The sequence below is a fragment of the Pan paniscus genome, chromosome 1 (genome assembly GCF_029289425.2).
Source record: "Pan paniscus chromosome 1, NHGRI_mPanPan1-v2.0_pri, whole genome shotgun sequence".
Classification (NCBI taxonomy): domain Eukaryota; kingdom Metazoa; phylum Chordata; class Mammalia; order Primates; family Hominidae; genus Pan; species Pan paniscus.
Window position 1 is genome coordinate 91,379,113 of NC_073249.2, and position 17,911 is coordinate 91,397,023.

Here is a 17,911-nt window from a genome sequence, read left to right on the forward strand (position 1 = left end):
TAGAGCCCTACAAGGTAGAGTGTATACTAGTCTTCCCCCATTTTGATTTTGTACTTTCCTTTTCCAACAGTGAGAAACCTATCTCTCTTTATTCTCAATTTGTTTCTCATTTGTTCAAGCCTAAAAAACACAGGTCTTTCAGAGTTGCTAATACATACTACTGTGAAAAAAGCAAACCTACTAATTAGGGATTGCTATGTGTTTATAGTTCCTTTATAAAGGTAAAATTTACATAAAGGGCAATGCAAATTTTTAAGAGTATAATTCCGTGAGTTCTGAGAAATGTATACAGATACTTAGTCCTTACACCTCTCAAGTTATCAAACATATTCAACAACCCTAGAGAGTACCCTCATGTTCCTTTCCAATCAGTTGTACACAACCCCTTCTCTGATCTTTTTCCCCTTAAATTACTTTTGACTATGTTAGAATGCCATGTAAATGGAATCAGGTACTGTGGATCTACATTACTTAAATTAATTCTGCTTATCTGACAAAACATCCAAAGGTGACTAGGTAAACTGTGTTATGTTCATATAATGGAATACTACTTGCCAATAAAAAGTAACAAAATGACTGACATGTGCAGCAATACACTTGACATTATACTGAGCAAAATAACCTAGATTTTAGTTGTCTTGTGTTTAGCTGTCATAAATAAAACATCTATTAAGAAGTCCTTTTTTTGCTGTTATAATCCTTTGCCCACTTTTTGATGGGGCTGTTTGTTTTTTTCTTGTAAATTTGTTTGAGTTCATTGTAGATTCTGGATATTAGCCCTTTGTCTGACAAAAACAAGAAATGGGGAAAGGATTCCCTATTTAATAAATGGTGCTGGGAAAACTGGCTAGCCATATGTAGAAAGCTGAAACTGGATCCCTTCCTTACATCTTATATAAAAATTTATTCAAGATGGATAAAAGACTTACATTTTAGACCTAAAACCGTAAAAACCCTAGAAGAAAACCTAGGCAGTACCATTCAGGGCATAGGCATGGGCAAGGACTTCATGTCTAAAACACCAAAGGCAATGGCAACAAAAGCCAAAATTGACAAATGGGATCTAATTAAACTAAAGAGCTTCTGCACAGCAAAAGAAAATACCATCAGAGTGAATAGGCAACCTACAGAATGGGAGAAAATATCATGTTTTACACCATAAATATATATAATTTTGTCAATTGAAAAGCATTTTTAAAACAGCATTTATACAGGCCTTCTTCACTTGTCTCCAACTCATCCAGTTCTTGCTTCAGGGGTTTTGTACACATTGTTTCTTCTGTCCTAAAGGATATCCCCTTTACCTGAAGACTTTTAATTACCCTTCAGGTTACATGCAGGTTGACTCTCAGTTTCTCTGAGAAACCAACCCTATGCCATTCGATCTAAATTAGGTTTATCTTAGTATTCTCTCCTCTATCGCCTGCATGCACTTTTTCTTCAGAGAATCAACTTAAACTGGTAAGGTATTTTCCCTCATTTTTCTGTTTACTGGGACTATCTTGAACCAGTCAGTAAGGTCTATGAAGGCAGAGACCACATTTATTTTTCTCATCACATTTATTTGTTTTAAAACAAGCAAATAGTTGGTTAGCTTCAGAGTGTACAAAAGGCATATAGAAAATGGAGAATAACAAAATTAGAAATGATAATACTGAAGAGGTAGGTGGAAACTAGATGATAGATTCATGACAATGAAGGACCCTTGGCGTTATCTTGTAGGGCAAAGGGAGTCACTGGAGGGTTTTCCATAAGTTTTCTGGTCATTCTAGGAATCTAGCCTTCTATTAATATTAACTCAAGCCCTTTGCTTGGAATTACTTGAGAAATTTCAGCAAGTAGGCAATGCTAGTAGCTTCCTTGAAGAGAGCAAATTAGTATGGGGTTTCAGGAACAAATGTGGGGGCTAAGACACACTAGTATGTGAAGGACATACATGTGCATCAGGAGGAGAACCATAAAGTGGCTCCACCTCAAACAAAGGAAGAACAAAACAACCCCAAGTAAAGGCCAAGATATTTCAATATGTAGGTTAAGGAAATGAACTGGGGACAAAAAGGACCACCAAGATTTGTAGCAGAATGTGTGGGACCAAAGTTTTCTGTTGTCTTTAGGAAAAGAAAAGTACGGATAGATGGATTTCCTGCTGTTTTCCTTTTTTTTGCTTTTTTCTTTCTTTTTGTTTTTTTGGATACATCTTTTCTTTCCTGATGTATCCAAGCTGTCTACGTCAAGACACAGCTCTCATCAGTTTAGATGCATCTTTGCTCTCATATTAGTTTTTAAATTAGCAATATTTAAAGCAGTAAAATATACTTAAATTTGTTATGGAACTGTGTGCTCTGTTCTCATATCTGATTAGTCTTGTTAAAGTATCATGGAGAGTAGAAAGCCAGACTGTCTTAACTTCTGTGAGCCTCATTCTTCTCATATGTAAAATGTTCTTATGTTACAGTGGAGCTGGACAATTAAATGAAAAAAATGTATAAAACACACGTTCTGCCTGGCATGTACTAGGTATTAGTAGTTTAAAAAATGGCTCTTTAACTAAGAGGATAGAAAGTTTGGCCGATTGTTCTTCGTAGGGCTGATTTGAATTCCTTATTTCTCAGACTATAAATCATTGGATTGAACAATGGGGTAAGGATGGTGTATGACACAGATATTAGGGTGTCTTGGCTTGAAGTGTAATTAGTCTTGGGCCTTAAGTAGATGAAAGAGGCACAACCGTAATGAACAGTTACCACAATGAGATGGGAGGCACAGGTGGAGAAGGTCTTGTATCTTCCAACAGAGGAAGGGATTTTTAGAATGGCAGAGATGATGCGGATGTAGGAGACTAGGATAAGTAGCAGAGGAATGACCAAGGCAAATACACCAAGCATGAATATGACCAGCTGACTGAAGCCGGAGTGCTGAGATGCCAGTTTAAGGACAGGGGAGATGTCACAGAAGAAGTGATGGAGCTGGTTGGAGGAGTGGAAGGGCAGATGAAATACTAGGGAGGTGGTAACCAGGGAGACAGTGAAGCCACAGGCACAGGCAGCAGCCACTAGTCCCATACACACCCCATGTCCCATGAGCACTGAGTAGCGCAGTGGGTTACAGATGGCCATATAGCGATCATAGCCCATGGCTGCCAGCAGGAAGGAGTGAGAGCAGCCAAGGAAGAGGAAGGAAAACATTTGGATGGCACAGCCCAGGAAAGAAATGGTCTTCTTCTGGGACAGCAGGTCAACAAGCATCTTGGGTACAATGACAAAGGTATAGCAAATCTCAGAGCAAGAGAGGATGGCAAGGAAGAAGTACATGGGAGTATGAAGGGCTCTGTCCAGCACAATGGTGGAAATGATGATTGCATTGGTGCCCAGAGTGAACAGGTAGAGGAGCAGGAAGGTAACAAAGAGCAGCTGCTGCAGCCTGGCCAGGGATGAGAAGCCGAGGAAGACGAACTCTCTCACCACAGTCTCATTGACTTGCTCCATGGAGAGCACTTCTATAAAGGAGAGTCAGGGACAGAGGTAGAAACCAGGATCCAGAAAGGAGAGTGGAAATGTACGGGAAATTTCACACAAAGTTTGCAGGTGGCAGGCATTTCCAGATATTTGATGGAATTCTTCATTCCCCCATTAAAATGCCTGCTAAAAGAAGAATTAGGCAAAATATGCAAAAGAATAACTGATAGCCAGTTTGGAGGCCTTCTCTAATGTGAGGAACAGGTTATCTCTCTGACCAAGGATTAGGAAATTTGCTAATAGTTTTCCTTCTTATGTAACAGATAGATTGTTGTTTTTGTCACTTACTATAAACCCAAGGCAACTCACTCTCCAAAGTGGAAAAAGTTAACTTCAGCTACCTGAAGCTGATCAGAATATAGAACGAAAGAATGAATAATATTCAGACATAATCATGTGGACTTCAGTTTATCCAACCATGAAATGAGAAAGGAGATAAAGTATTCCATGATCTCTAAGTAAAGATGTGAGCACACATCTATTTATTGGGAACTTTTTATATCTCCAAGAGAACAGTAAGAAATACTATTGGAAGTTCCACAAGTTGAAACATTGAGTCAACAGTGAAACAAAAAATAACATTAGCCGGATGTGGTGGCTCACACCTGTAATCCTAGCACTTTGAGAAGCCAAAGTGGGTGGATTGCTTGAGGCCAGGGGTTCAAGACCAGCCTCGGCAACATGGCGAAACCTAGTCTTTACTAAAAGTACAAAAATTAGCCAGGTATGGCAGCACACACCTGTAATCCCAGCTACTCGGGAGGCTGAGGCATGAGATTCACTTGAGCCCGGGAGGCGGAGGTTGCAGTGAGCCAAGATTGTGCCTCTGCACTCCAGACTGGGTGACACAGTGAGAATCTGTCTCAAAAATAAATAAATAAAATAAAATAGAAATAAATAACATTAGTGCATTAGTATAAAGAAAAAAATTCTTCTTTCAGGAAGAGAATAGTCCCCAGGGTGGTAAAGAGAGATGACTGACTTTGTGGCATTTTGCAACACACTTCACTTTTCCATGCTGAGCTAACTTGGAGAAACTCAGAGAAATAAGAGTTTTGTAGAAATGACAGAGCTTGCTACAGAGTGTGAGAGAGAATGGCACACTTGGGAATTTTGCCAGTTTCCCCTCTCCTGCTGTAAACCATAGGCTTTGTATCTTTTGTATGTTGTTATGTTAATAAGATTTCTTTTGAACATTCTGCCACTAAAAATATTTTGCAAACTGCCATTACAAATTATTTCTAAAGTCATCTTAGGCCTAATTTTTTTCACGGGAACATTTTTCAATAACCCAACCTAATAAGTAAAAAAAGCACTATCTGGATAAAAAATCATCCAGTATGTCTTGCTGGTATCCAGTCTTCATTTATATACTTCTGAAGTTACTACATCATTTTGTGTTGGGAAATTATTGGCATCTGCTACCAGAATTTTGTTGCTGTTACTTTTCCATTTTTCTATTCAATAGCAACTTTTTTTGTTTCCTGAACCCTAAATTAATTAATCAGGCATTCTTGAAATTCATTATATCTATTCATAGAATTTGGAGATGATTTTTTTTCTTTCTCACTTACTAGAAACTGGTCCTAAACTTAGTTAGTATAATTACTTATTTTAATAACGTTAGTATAACTATAAAGATATTACTATTGTACATAAACATAGAAAAAGTAAACACAATGTATACCTCCATTTATATTTGTGTATGAGTGTGTGTGTATTAGTTATATGTTTTTATATACAGAAAGGTAAAAGTTTCCCTACATAATACCTCCTTCTGGACAAATGATTTCCTGTCTATTCAAAACAATGAGGAAATCTAAACTTATGGTCATTGCTTAGCCTTGCCTCATTGCTTTCCCAAAAGACTTTCATTTGAATCTTCTTTCAACTAATCAACCTCTAACCACCACTAGGCCCTCACTTGACTGAATATGATGAATAATGTAAACCATGGAAGCTGGAATTCTCTGATTCTGAAGGAGTACCTGTATCTAACTGATACCAAAGAGAATTGTTTGGATTATTTTTTGCTCAGGCACGTGAGGACAGCTGATTCTAGTCCAGTGGATTTTTACATAGTATTAATATAAATCCATAGCCTAAATGAATCATGTGATCGATATAATTGTCTTTTTATGATCTATGGATTCAGCTCCATGGTGCATCTGAGAAGGCAGCCCCCATCTGCTCAAGATGCCATTAGGGACCACCATAGTGTGTTGTCATCTGTACTGATAGAAAGACATAAGACCACGAAAATAAAAATTCTCATCCTACAAAATACGTTCAAGCTGTGAAATGAAGATGAAAGATCTTTAGGGTGATGTGAAAAGATTTAGGTTTCAGGTCTAGTCTTCTGTGACTTTAGATGAGGTATCTACCTTCAATATTTAGTTTTTTTTTTAATTAAAGGGATAGCATAAACCGTAATGGAATAAACTGTTGGGATATGTGGAAGGCACTGAAGCAGAGGATCCCTGAACATTTTACAGAGGAATTTTGACTAAGATAGTATCGGAGTACTATGACCCCTAGGAGCCTTTCTTGCTCAGAGAATCAAAGACTCTCTAGTTAGATGATCTCAAAATCCCCTTAATTGTGATATTTTAGAAAGTATGAATAGAATTCAGGCTATGATCCTTGGAGATGCTACTTCAGTGTTTTATTTTTCTAAGTCCTCAGATGCTCCACTGGGATTTTATGTAATCTGGATTTAAATAGAAACAAAGTAGTTGAGGGTGCTGGGTTCCCCCAAAAGAAGGCAATCTACAGAGTTTTCACGTGTAAAACTTTTAAGAAATACAAATATTTATTTTAAGGAAAACATCAATCAGTTAGCTGAGAGAAATTATGTAAGCAGCTTCAGATAATAAAGGAGTGAAATTTCAACTTCTTAGATACAAATAAAAATCTTTAATTTCTCCAGATTGCCATATTAAAATGGAGTTTAAGTACTAGATTTCAATTATACCTAAAATTATACATCCAGGAGTACACAGCAGAAACAGAAGTAGAAGAGTGAGAGATGAGAGACAAGTGGAGTATCTGTTTCATTTAATCCATGAATCCACCAATGAACAAAAAAGAGAAGTAGAGGAGGAAGGAAGGAAGGAAAGAAGGAAGGGAGGAAGGAAATAAGAAAGAAAGGAAGGAAGGAAATAAGGAAGAAAGGAAAGAAAAGAAAAAAGAAAATAAAATCTAGCTATGAGTAAGAATGACCCAATATGATCTTCAAGAACAATTCAGATAATTTTTTTTTTTTCAGAAGGAGTCTCACTCTGTTGCCCAGGCTGGAATGCAATGGCACGGTCTCGGCTCACTGCAACTTCTGCCTCCCAGGTTCAAGAAATTCTCCTCCCTCAGCCTCCCAGGTAGCTGGGATTACAGGTGCACGCAACCATGCCTGGCTAATTTTTTTATTTTTAGTAGAGACGGGGTTTCATCATGTTGGCCAGGTTGGTCTCAAACTCCTGACCTCAGGTGATTCACCCACCTTGGCCTCTCAAAGTGTTGGGATTGCAGGGGTGAGCCACTACACCCAGCCAAATTCTGAGAATTATAAAGGCCATTCCCAGTCACTCTTAGTAAGTTCAGTGAAAGGTAGCCTCTGATTCTCCTTTTTAACTCTGCTACTTACCAGAAATGCCATCACTGATCTCCATGGGGGGCACAGAAAGAGACTTTCTCAAACTCTACTCATCATTCAAGTCCAGTCCCCACAAATCCCCAAGCTAGGTCAATGTTCCCACTGCTCGGTAAGTACTTACATTGCTCTCTCCCTTCTAATTTAGAGAGAAGCAGCTATTCAGTATTTGGCAGTCTCCTGACAAGTAGCACCACTGCCACAAATCAGAGCCTGAGGAAATAACAGCAAATGAGAGGGAAGCTGCCTTGAGATAGAAACTCTCATCTGAATCAACAGAGCTAGCCTCCTCCATCTATCAGGACTCCCAGCTTCTCCAGATAAGTCACCATCTTCAGAAGTTCTGATGACCAACGTGGGCTGTGGTTATTAGAAGCATGTACTGTAAGCACTGGACTCCTGAGGTTAGATCTACTGCACTGGAGCTGTTGTCTTGGGGTTAATTAGGAGTCAAGTTCATTTTGGAAAAAATAATGTCACCAGTTTCTCAAAGGTGGCCTCAGTTGAGGAGCCTGGGGAGTTGAAGTCATGAGCATAATTAGTCCATGTATGCTTTGAAAGTTGAGTCCATTTGAAAGTTGTGATGGATTCTGAAGGAGAGCCCACCACAATTAAGACTGTAATGCAACAGATCAAGTGGAAAATTTTTACTGAATTTTAATCAGAAGACTGATGTATTTGTCCAGTGACACTCAACTTCAGTGTTTCTAAGAATCAAAAGAGGGTTGAATTATGTTTTCCAGGGCACTGCCCCTAGAAACTCTAATTAAGAACATTGAGATGTTTTGCAAAAACCTAAAATTTTAGTAAGTATACCAAATTTAGTTGAGTTCTATCATCAAACAGTGTGTTATCTTACTAATACATTTTACCAGAATGACAAAATAATATAGAGTTGTGAATTTTGTTCAAGCTAATCTATAAAGCCAATATAATTCCAACCCAAATCCATGCATAAATTTTGAAGTCACCCTGACAATCAGATTTCCAAAATTTTCATGAAATTATAAAACAATTTTGTAAAGGGCAAGTAATATAGGCCCTCACTCTTCCTAGTAAAAAAAAAAAACTATGCTTTAGTAATAAAAAAGAGCATGCTATTGGTGCAGGAAGAAATAAGTAGTATAGAGACAGAAAGGAGAGCTCAGAAATTAATGTATGTGTATTTGAGAACTTGGTCTTTCGCAGAAGTGACCTCACAAGTCAGTGAGAGAATTATAATTATGTACTAAATAATACTGGGAAGCCTCTGTGTATTCCACCACTCAGAAGGAGGTGACCTGGTGGAATATGAAACGGTTTACTTGAGGCTCAGTTACTGCACTGGCTCTGTGCCAATACCTAGTACAGCCCCATGTGTCTTCCCAAAGCAGAATATACTCTGAACCAGCAGCCAAAGGATTGTGTCCATTCTCTACTAACAAGAATGTATAAGTCTGAGAACCGACGTTTAAGGGGAGATGAAATGAATCCTTCTGTTATTACTCCTAATGACTTATATGCATAAGTTTGAGCTTTGTGGATTAGAAGTGTTATTTCACAAAGGAGTGTTACTTCCACCAGAAAACACAAAAATGGTGATTGAGATGGCCCCTTGGACACTTCAGTCTACTTTGTCCTTCTGTACCAGTAATCTACAGACAGAAATGAATCCCGTTTTTTAACGAAAAATAGGGTGTTGCCGCTACACTACCAAGGCAGAAAATAGTATGTCTAGAATCTAGATGTTCTAGGGCATTTTTTATTACTTCATATATAAAGGCAAAATTTAATAGAAGACTAAAACAACCTAATTTAGGCAGTCACTAATAGTTCAAGCCCTTCAGAAATGTTGGGGTATTAGGTGAGTTCAAAAGAATATAAACAGGTGACATTTTTAAAAATCATAAGCATCAGTGATAGTCATGTTTACTTACAGAAAAAAGGATTGCAGTAGCTGTTTTATTTTACTGCTTGCTTTATTATGTATATATGTGTATGTTGATCATTTTCCCATCTTGTCTTAACCTACCAGTATATATAAGGTGTGTTGATGTTACAAAACATTATAATTCCATCTACAAAGAAAAGGCTATCAAATAATTTATTGTTTCATTTTTAGAGATAAATGTGGGTACCTCTTTATGTGAGATGTATTTTCATTATATTCGTTATTACTGTTTGGAAATTTAAACATCAACAGAAAGATGTGTATGGATGGTGAATATCTAAAAGGGAAACCTGTGCTGTGCTGACTATATTTTACTGATATTTAGTATCATACTTACACTTCTAAGTTATCTGTACCACAATGTAGGAATAAAAATTCTGGAAATCCTGATGTCTGTTTTCCATATCACCTTGCCAAAAGGGTTTTACAAAAAAGGAGCATTCATGAAATATGTGGATGCAGAAGGGGGAAGCCAGTTGTTTGGGGCAGGGTGATATGCCAGCACTTATCAGATGATAGATGTGGACTTTAGCCCTTCACATTCAGATTTTCTGAGAATCATCCATCAGTACTGAAGCAGCCAAGATCATCTGTGAGGGCTTCCTGTGATCCTTGCAATTCGGAAAATCAAGAGCAGCTTTCCTGACATTTATTCTCCTAATCTTCCAATACATACATAAGCCTCTATTTTCTCTATCAAACCTATTATTTTAAATTCCTAGACTCTCAAAAAGTAACAGTATGTAAACCTACCTCAATCTTTGCAATAGATGCTAGAGTTGTGATTTTTGTTGTCCATAGTTGGAATAACTTTATAAATGCCATTTTATTAATTTTTATAAATTTCTCAGAGTTTGGATAAATGAAATAGTTTTTTGAAAAATTGTGCATTACCCACAAAATGAAATTGCTGATTGAAAATCTATTCTTATTTCAAATTTTAATATGCATTGTGTTGGCATATAATCTCCACAAAGGTTATAAAACTTATACTTTTATTAACAATATGTGAAGATGCCAATTTCTCCATAATGTATATGATGTTACTTTTAATCTTTTAAATTCTAGCCAAGATGAAATATAAAAATCATACCGTGCTCCCATTTACATTTCTTTGATTAATAGTAGAGGTAAGCACTTTTTAAAAAATTATCAGACACCGTTATCCAACTTTTGAAAATTATCTATTTATTTTATTTTCCTATTACATTTTTTCTTTATAGATTTGAGAGACTACTTGGTTCAATAATTGTGTTTGACCTTTGAATTAAAAGTGTTCCACCTTGTCTTTTATTTTTATTAGAAAATTTTTAATACTAACAATTAACCTTATAGAGGATTAACTTACATCATATAAAATGTTCCCAACTTAAATGTACAGTTTGGTACATTTAAGCAATACTAAGAAACAACACTCCAATCAAATTACAAAGCATTTCTACAATGCCAGAAATCTCCCCCTCCAGCCCTGTGGTCAATTCTACCCAGATTTGGTCCCAGAAACACCCCAATCAAATTACAGAGCATTCCTACAATGCCAGAACTCTCCCCCTCCCCACTTGTGGTCAGTTCTACTCAGTCTTGGTCCCAGAAAAACAGTAATCTGTTTTCTGTTAATATGGTTTGGCCTTTTCCAGAATTTCATGTAAATCGAATCATACAGTATGATAACTTTTGTGTCTAGTTTCTTTCTCTTCGCATATTTCTGAGATTCACTCATGTTGTGTCATTTGTCAGTTCATTCTTTTTATTGCTTAATAGTATTCCATTTTATGAATACACTGCAATTTATTCAGTGAAGGATAAATCGAACTGTTGAAAGATACTTGGATTCTTTCTAGTTGGAGGCTAATAGGAATAAAACTGTTACGAACATAAGTTTCCCAGTCATTGTATAGACATATATGTTCATTTATCTTTGGTACATACCTAGGAGTGGAGTGACTCTGCCACATCATAGATATAAATTTAGCTATTTATAAACCTCCAAGCTGTTTTTCAAAGAAGTTGTATCATAATTCAATCCTACCAACAATGTTGTAAAAATTCCAGTGGTTTCTTATCTTATCCACCTCTAGGCATTGTCAGTTTTTTAATTTATCACATGTGTAGATATCTATCCTTTTAGTTTTATTAGGCATTCTTTTGAAAAATAATTATATTGAGCATTTGTATGTGCTCTGTGGCTATTTGTATATCTTGTTTTTTGAAGTGTGTGTTCAAACCTTTGACCATCTTTTAATTATGTGTCTTCCTTTTTTATATAAGAGATATATATTTATTCTGGATACAAGCTCTTTATTAGGTATATATTTTGTAAATATGTTAGCCTAGCATGTGAATCACCTTTCCATTTCATTAATCATTCCTTTTTATATAAATTTTTGAGCTATAATTTCATATCATAAAATCTATACTTTTTATTTATATAGTCCAGTGATTTTTAGTATTTTCACAGAGTTCTACACCCATCAAATTGCCTAACTTTTTAAAAGCAGAAGTTTTTAATTTTGACATAGTTCAATTTATCATTTTTTTCTTTTTATGATTCATGTTTTCTGTCTCCTGTCTAATAAGTCTTTGTCTACTCCAAGTTGAAGAAATTTTCCCCTGTGCTTTCTTTAAAATGTGTACAGTTTTGACATTTTTAAGTTGCAATGTCTATATGAGGTGTAATTATGTATGTGGTGGTGTAAGGATCAACTTTAATTTTTTTTTGGATGGGTATCCAATATTTCCAGAACAGTATGTTGAAAAACTATTCTCTCCTTATCAAACTACCTTGACAACTTTATTGAAAATCAATTAAGCATATATGCATAAGACTATTTCTATAATATACATTCTGTTCCATTGATTTGTATGTCTATTTTTATGATAATATCACTTAGTCAATGTCATTCTATAGTATGTCTTGAAATCGTGTGCTAATATATTTTAAATGTTTTTCTATATTTCTAAATTGCTTTGATTATTTTACATGCTTTGCATTTTCATATACATTTTATAATCAATGTGTCAATTTCTAGAGAAAATCACACCAGGATTTATATTGTGATTGTGTTTAACTATAGATCAAACTGGGGGGTAATTGCCATCCTGACTATTTTGGGTTTTTCAATCCATGAAAATTGTGTACCTCTACATTTATTCAGGTCTCCTTTAATTTTTCTCAGCAACTTTTATTTTGGTTTTCAGTTCACTTAACTATTTCATGGTTTTGAGAGCATTTTATAGAGCTTTTCTAATTTTGATTTTTACTTTTTGGTGCTATTCTAAACAAATACAATTGAGTTTTTACTGTTGTAAACTTATGACCTATTATTCTTGTATTTGTTTTATTTTATTGCAGTTTCAAGGTGTACATATGCAGGATTGTTGCATGGATAGATTGTGTACTGATGTGATTTGGACTTCCAGTGTAACCATTACCCAAATAGTGAACATTGTACCCAATAGATAACTTTTCAAACTTCATGTCCTTTCCACCTTCCCTTTTTTTGGAGTCTCTGATGTCTATCATTTCCATCTTAATGTCCATGTGTACCCAATGTTTAGCTCTCACTTATAAGTGAAAATATGTGAGATTTGGTTTTCTGTTTCTGAGTTATTTTACTTAGGATAGTGGCCTCCAGCTCCCTCCATGCTGTTAAATAGTACACAATTTTATTCTTGTTATGGCTGCGTAGTATTCCATGGTGTATATATACATTTTTGTGTGTGTGTGTGTGGAAAACCAGCTCACGTTTAACTGTGACATTTTAAAATTGTACCAGTATTTTGACAACTGCCCCCCACGTTTAGTCTCTTAAAATGACAGGAAAACATTAATCAATCACATGTTTAATACATTTACCCCTTCGGTTCCTATTTTCAACATCCAATATTCCTTTGAAATATGAAACAGACCTGGCAGTGGCCAACAGCACATTTCTGCTCACCGCCTCCCACCCCCAACGGAGTTGAAAAGTTCAGGTTTAGTGTTGTAGCAGTGGCACTTGTCCAGAATTGGTACCTCTCCATGGTTGGAGGACTTTAAATGTACCAGTGAAAATAACTTTTCCCCCTTCAAGGGGAAGAAAAAATAACACTCCTCAAAACGCAGCAGATCTGGCTGTGAGATCTTTCCTCCTATCTCATCTCTTCAGGCTTTTTTTTTTTTTTCCAGTGGAGCAGGACAGACCAAAACCTAATCTGAGTTACAAGAAACAAGAGAGTAATGGCTATAAAGGGAGTGACCAGAAGCAACTGGGACACTCCTTTACCTCCCATACCCAATGTATGTGCCTGGCAGAAAAACAACAAAAATAACAAATCCACAAAATACAAGTTGGAATTACAAAATCCATTTATCTAAGGGTGGTAGAAGGCAGGATGGAAAGGTGGGAGGGTAGATGGCACAGAGAGAAAAACAAAGTATTCAAATCAGTCCAGGCACAGGGACTGGCAAATGCTAGAAAATAGCTGCAGTAAAACCTGTGGTCCTTTTTAGACTCATGGTGATGTTAAAAATCCACACACTGGTGTCAGGGAACATTATGCCTCACGTGCACCAGAGACAAAAATTCCAATTCCTCAGAGAGAAGGGAACACGCAGAGGGCCCTTGGCAGAGTTGGTCCTGTCTTCCTTGGCAGGGAGAGGTGAACAGGAAAAAGAGCTGCCACAGCCTCCTTCCAATCCCGCCTATCCCCTTTGGATGGCAGGCAACTCAGTGGCCTGCAGTAGCCTTCAGTTTGGAAAGAGACGGATGAGGTGAAGGGAACTTCTCTGCAGAAGTGGAGCTGCTCAGGACAGACTGCAGGTAGACTGTCTTGTGGAAGAGTCTGTTGCTTAAGAAGACCACCAAGGAGAACAGGCACAACCGGAAGAGATACGCTTTTCCAGGGGTCTTTGCTTCATTGGCGCTGATAATGAATAAAGGAAAGAGGATAGAGAAAAGGCAGCTGCTGATAGTATATGAGGACTGCATTGCTATGAGAAAAGCCAAGGGCAAACCAAACCCAAAGTAGTAAGGCCAATTGCTCTCTATGTTAGACAACTGCTGGTGTATTTCAGTTCCTTTACTGAACCAACGATATTCAAAGCAGTACAGTGAGTAGAGAAGGGACATATGCAGGAGACTAACCAGCTGACCGACAAGATGGATGAGAAAGAGAATCACAAACATTCCCTGAATGGGGAAAAGAGCCTGCAGCAAAAGGTTGAAGAGCATGTCAGCAATTATTTTGCTGACACTAGGGAATGGGTGAGGCTTCCTCCCTGATACCTCAATTGTCAGGTCAGCTATATCCTGGAACCAAATGGCATTCACTACTTTGCTAAGCACAAACAAGGGGAGCACCCAAAGAGCATTGAAAATTGACCTGAGGAAGAATTCCAGCCACTACCAAACATCTCCATGTAGTGATGGATCACCAATAATTTGGGCTGTTACTGACTGAAGCACAGGAATAAATACTCGATAAAACAAAAGGAGACTGAACAACAACACTCCACCATTCCAAGCACAACACTGGAAAATTCTACTAACAACGCATGGCTCACTCTCTTGCCTCCACTCTATATGCTGGGCTCTTCTTTGGGCCAAGACACTACTTGCCCTTCTTCAAGGCTGCTCCTCTCTCTTTTCCTGGATTTGAGCATCTAGCTTTGAGATGGTACAAATAGCCCAGGTGGAGTCTTTGATTCCTCTGGCAAGGTCCTGAAGAAAGGTTTTGACACTGTCAGCCATCTCTTCACCAGCAAACTATCAACTACACAGAGGAGAGAGAAATGTCTCCAAATCTCTCATGAAGGACCCGCAGCTCCGCCATGAAGGCTCCGGCCCAGCCCCTCACCAACCACAGGCTCGCTCCACCAGGGCGCTCACATTTTCTTAATTCAATCCACCAGTGATGGACACTTTGGTTAATTCCATGACTTTCCTATTGTGAATAGTGTTGTGATAAACATTCAAATGGAAGTGTCTTTTCTTTTTTATAAAATAGCTTTTTTTCCCGCCTTGGGTAGATTCCTGGAAGTGGGATTGCTGGGTTAAATGATGGTTCTATTTTTAGTTCTTTGAGAAATCTCCATACTCTCTACCACACAGGTTGAACTAATTTACATTCCCACCAGTAGTGTATAAGCATTTCCTTTTCGCATTCATGCCAATATCTGTTGTTTTCTGACTTTTTAATAATAATCATTTTGACTGGTGCAAGATGATATCTCATTGAGGTTTTAATTTGTATTCCTCTGATGATTAGTACTGTTGATTTTTTTTTTATGTTTGTCATATATTTGCATGTCTTCTCTTGGGAGATGTCAGTTCGTGTCTTTTGCCCAGTTTTTATTGGGGTTGTTTTTTGTTTCATTGTTGAATTGTTTGAGTTTCTTGTAGATTCTGCATATTAGTCTTTTAAAAATATTTTATTTCATTCTGTAGGTTTTTTGTTTACTGTGTTGATTATTTATTTTGCTGTGCAGAAGCTTTTTAGTTACATTAAGTCCTATATATCTATTTTTGGTTTAGTCATATTTGCTTTTGGGATCTTAGTCATAAGTTTTTGGTTTGGGGGTTTTTCTGTGGTTTTGTTGTTGTTTGTTTGTTTGTTTTTAGGTAGAGAAGAGATTTCACCATGTTGCCTGGACTAGTCTTGAACTCCTGGACTCAAGCCATCTGCCTGCCTCCACCTCTCCAAGTGCCCAGATTATAGGCATGAGCCACCCTCTCCAGCGTAGTCATACATTATTTCCCTAGGCCAATGTCTAGAAGAGTTTTTCTGGGTTTTCTTCTAGGATTTTTATACTTTCAGGTTTTACATTTAAGTCTTTAATTTATCTTCATTTAATTTTTTATATGTTGAAAGCTAGGAATCTACTTTCATTATTCTGCATATGACTGGCTAATCTTCCCAGCACCATTTATTGAATAGAATGTACTTTCTCCATTGTTTATGTTTGTTGACTTTGTTGGACATCAGTTGGTTGTATGTATTTGGCTTTATTTCTGGGTTCTCTATTCTGTTTCATTGTTTGAAGTGTCTATTTTTGTACCAGTATTGTGTCATTTTATTTACTATGGCCTAGTAGGGTAATTTGAAGTCAGATAATGTGATGCCTCTGGATTTGTTCTTTTTTAAAAAATTTCTAAAAACGGAACAAATACAGAGAGGTATCACATTATTTGTTCTTTTTGTAGGATTGCTTTGGCTGTTCAGGCTCTTTATGGTTTCACATGAACTTCAGAATGTTTTTCTAATTCTTGGAAAGAAGACCTTGGTAATTTAATAGGAATTGCATTGAATCTATAGATTGCTTTTAGCATGATGATTATTTTAACAATATTGATTATTTTAATCCATAACCTTGGGATTTTTTAAATTAGTTTGTATCATCTATAATTACTTTTATCAGTGTTTCATACTTTTTGTGGATATTTTTACCTCCTTTTTAAAATGTATTATCAGCTATTTTATTTTTGTAGCTTTTATAATGAATTTGAGTTGTTGATTTGCTTATCAGCTTGCATGCAAAAATCAGAAATGCCACTGATTTTTGTACATTGATTTTGTATCCTGAAACTTTACTGAAGTCATTTAACAAATCTAGGTGTCTTTAGGGTTTTCTAGGTTACAATATTTCAACTTCACTAGCTTTATTTTTTCCTATTCAGTATGACTTCAGCAGTGGGTTTGTCATATATGGCTCTTACTATTTTGAAATATGTTACTTCAGTGCCTAGTTTGTTGAGAGTTTTTATCATAAAGGAATGTCAGATTTTATCAAATGCTTTATCTGGATTTATTAAGATGATCATGTTTTTTTCTTAATTCTGCTTAAGTGGTGAATTACATTTTTTGATTCGCATATGTTCAGCCATCCTTGCATTCCTGGAATAAAACTCAATTCATTGTGATGAATTGTCATTCCTTGTGATGTTGGATTTTGTTTGCTAGTATTCTGTTAAGAATTTTTGCATCTATATTCATCAGGGATATTTGCTTGTAGTTATCTTCTTTGTTTTTCTGTCCTTGACTGATTTTGGCATCAAGGTAATATTGTTTTCATAGAATGAATCAGGAAGGAATACCTTCTCCTTGATTTTTTGGAATAGTTTCTGACTGTTAATCCATCTGGTCCTGGGCTTTTTTCTGTTGGAAGATTTTTTTTTTATTACTGATCTATTTCATTGCTCGTTATTAGTCTGTTCAGGATTTCTGTTTCTTCTTGGTTCAATCTTGGGAGTTTGTATGTTTTCAGGAATTCTACTTTGTGCACAAAGAGATAGTCATAGCAGTCTCTGATGATCTTTTGTATTTCTGTAATATCAGTTGTAATGTCACCAATACCATTTTTATTGTGTTTATTTTAATCTTCTTTTTTCCTGGTTAATCTAGCTATTGGTCTATCAATTTTATTTATTCTTTCAAAAAATCAACTTTTCATGTTGTCAATACTAAGTATTATTTTTGTTTTGTTGTTGCTGTTGTCCTTTTTGTCTAAATCTCATTTTGTTCTCCTCTGATCTTTGTTATTTCTTTTCTTCTGCTAGCTTTGGGCTTGATGTGTTCTCATTTTTCTACTTCCTTGAGGTGCAACATTGGGTTGCCAATTTGAGATATTTCTGTATTTTTGATGTAGGTGTTTAATGCTTTAAATTTGTCTCAGCACTGTTTTTGCTGCCTCTCAGAGCTTTTGGTTTGTTGGGTCTCTATTTTTATTCCTTGAAATTTTTTTGACTTCTGCCTTAATTTAATTATTTACCAAAAAGTCATTCAGGAGCAAATTGTTTAGTTTGCATGTACTTGTGTACTTTTGAGAGTTCCTTTTGGCAT

The 17,911-nt window shown here is 36.4% G+C and overlaps 1 protein-coding gene and 1 pseudogene across 1 annotated transcript; both read right to left on the reverse strand.

Annotated features, from left to right (window-relative positions):
• Positions 1 to 1,590: 1,590 nt before the first annotated feature.
• LOC100983218 (olfactory receptor 10K1) lies at positions 1,591 to 7,226 on the reverse strand. Its single transcript, XM_003820996.6, has 2 exons — positions 7,156 to 7,226; positions 1,591 to 3,641 (listed from the first exon to the last, which is right to left on the reverse strand). The coding sequence occupies exon 2, from the start codon at positions 3,483 to 3,485 to the stop codon at positions 2,544 to 2,546; it is 942 nt and encodes a 313-aa protein (XP_003821044.1). The 5' UTR covers positions 3,486 to 3,641; positions 7,156 to 7,226; the 3' UTR covers positions 1,591 to 2,543.
• A 6,574-nt stretch (positions 7,227 to 13,800) lies between these two features.
• Positions 13,801 to 15,953, reverse strand: LOC103786528 (etoposide-induced protein 2.4 homolog; annotated as a pseudogene).
• Positions 15,954 to 17,911: the final 1,958 nt, after the last annotated feature.

Excerpts from the sequence above, each read along its gene's own strand:
- LOC100983218 (XM_003820996.6), bottom strand. The coding sequence starts at position 3,485 with ATGGAGCAAGTCAATGAGACTGTGGTGAGAGAGTTCGTCTTCCTCGGC.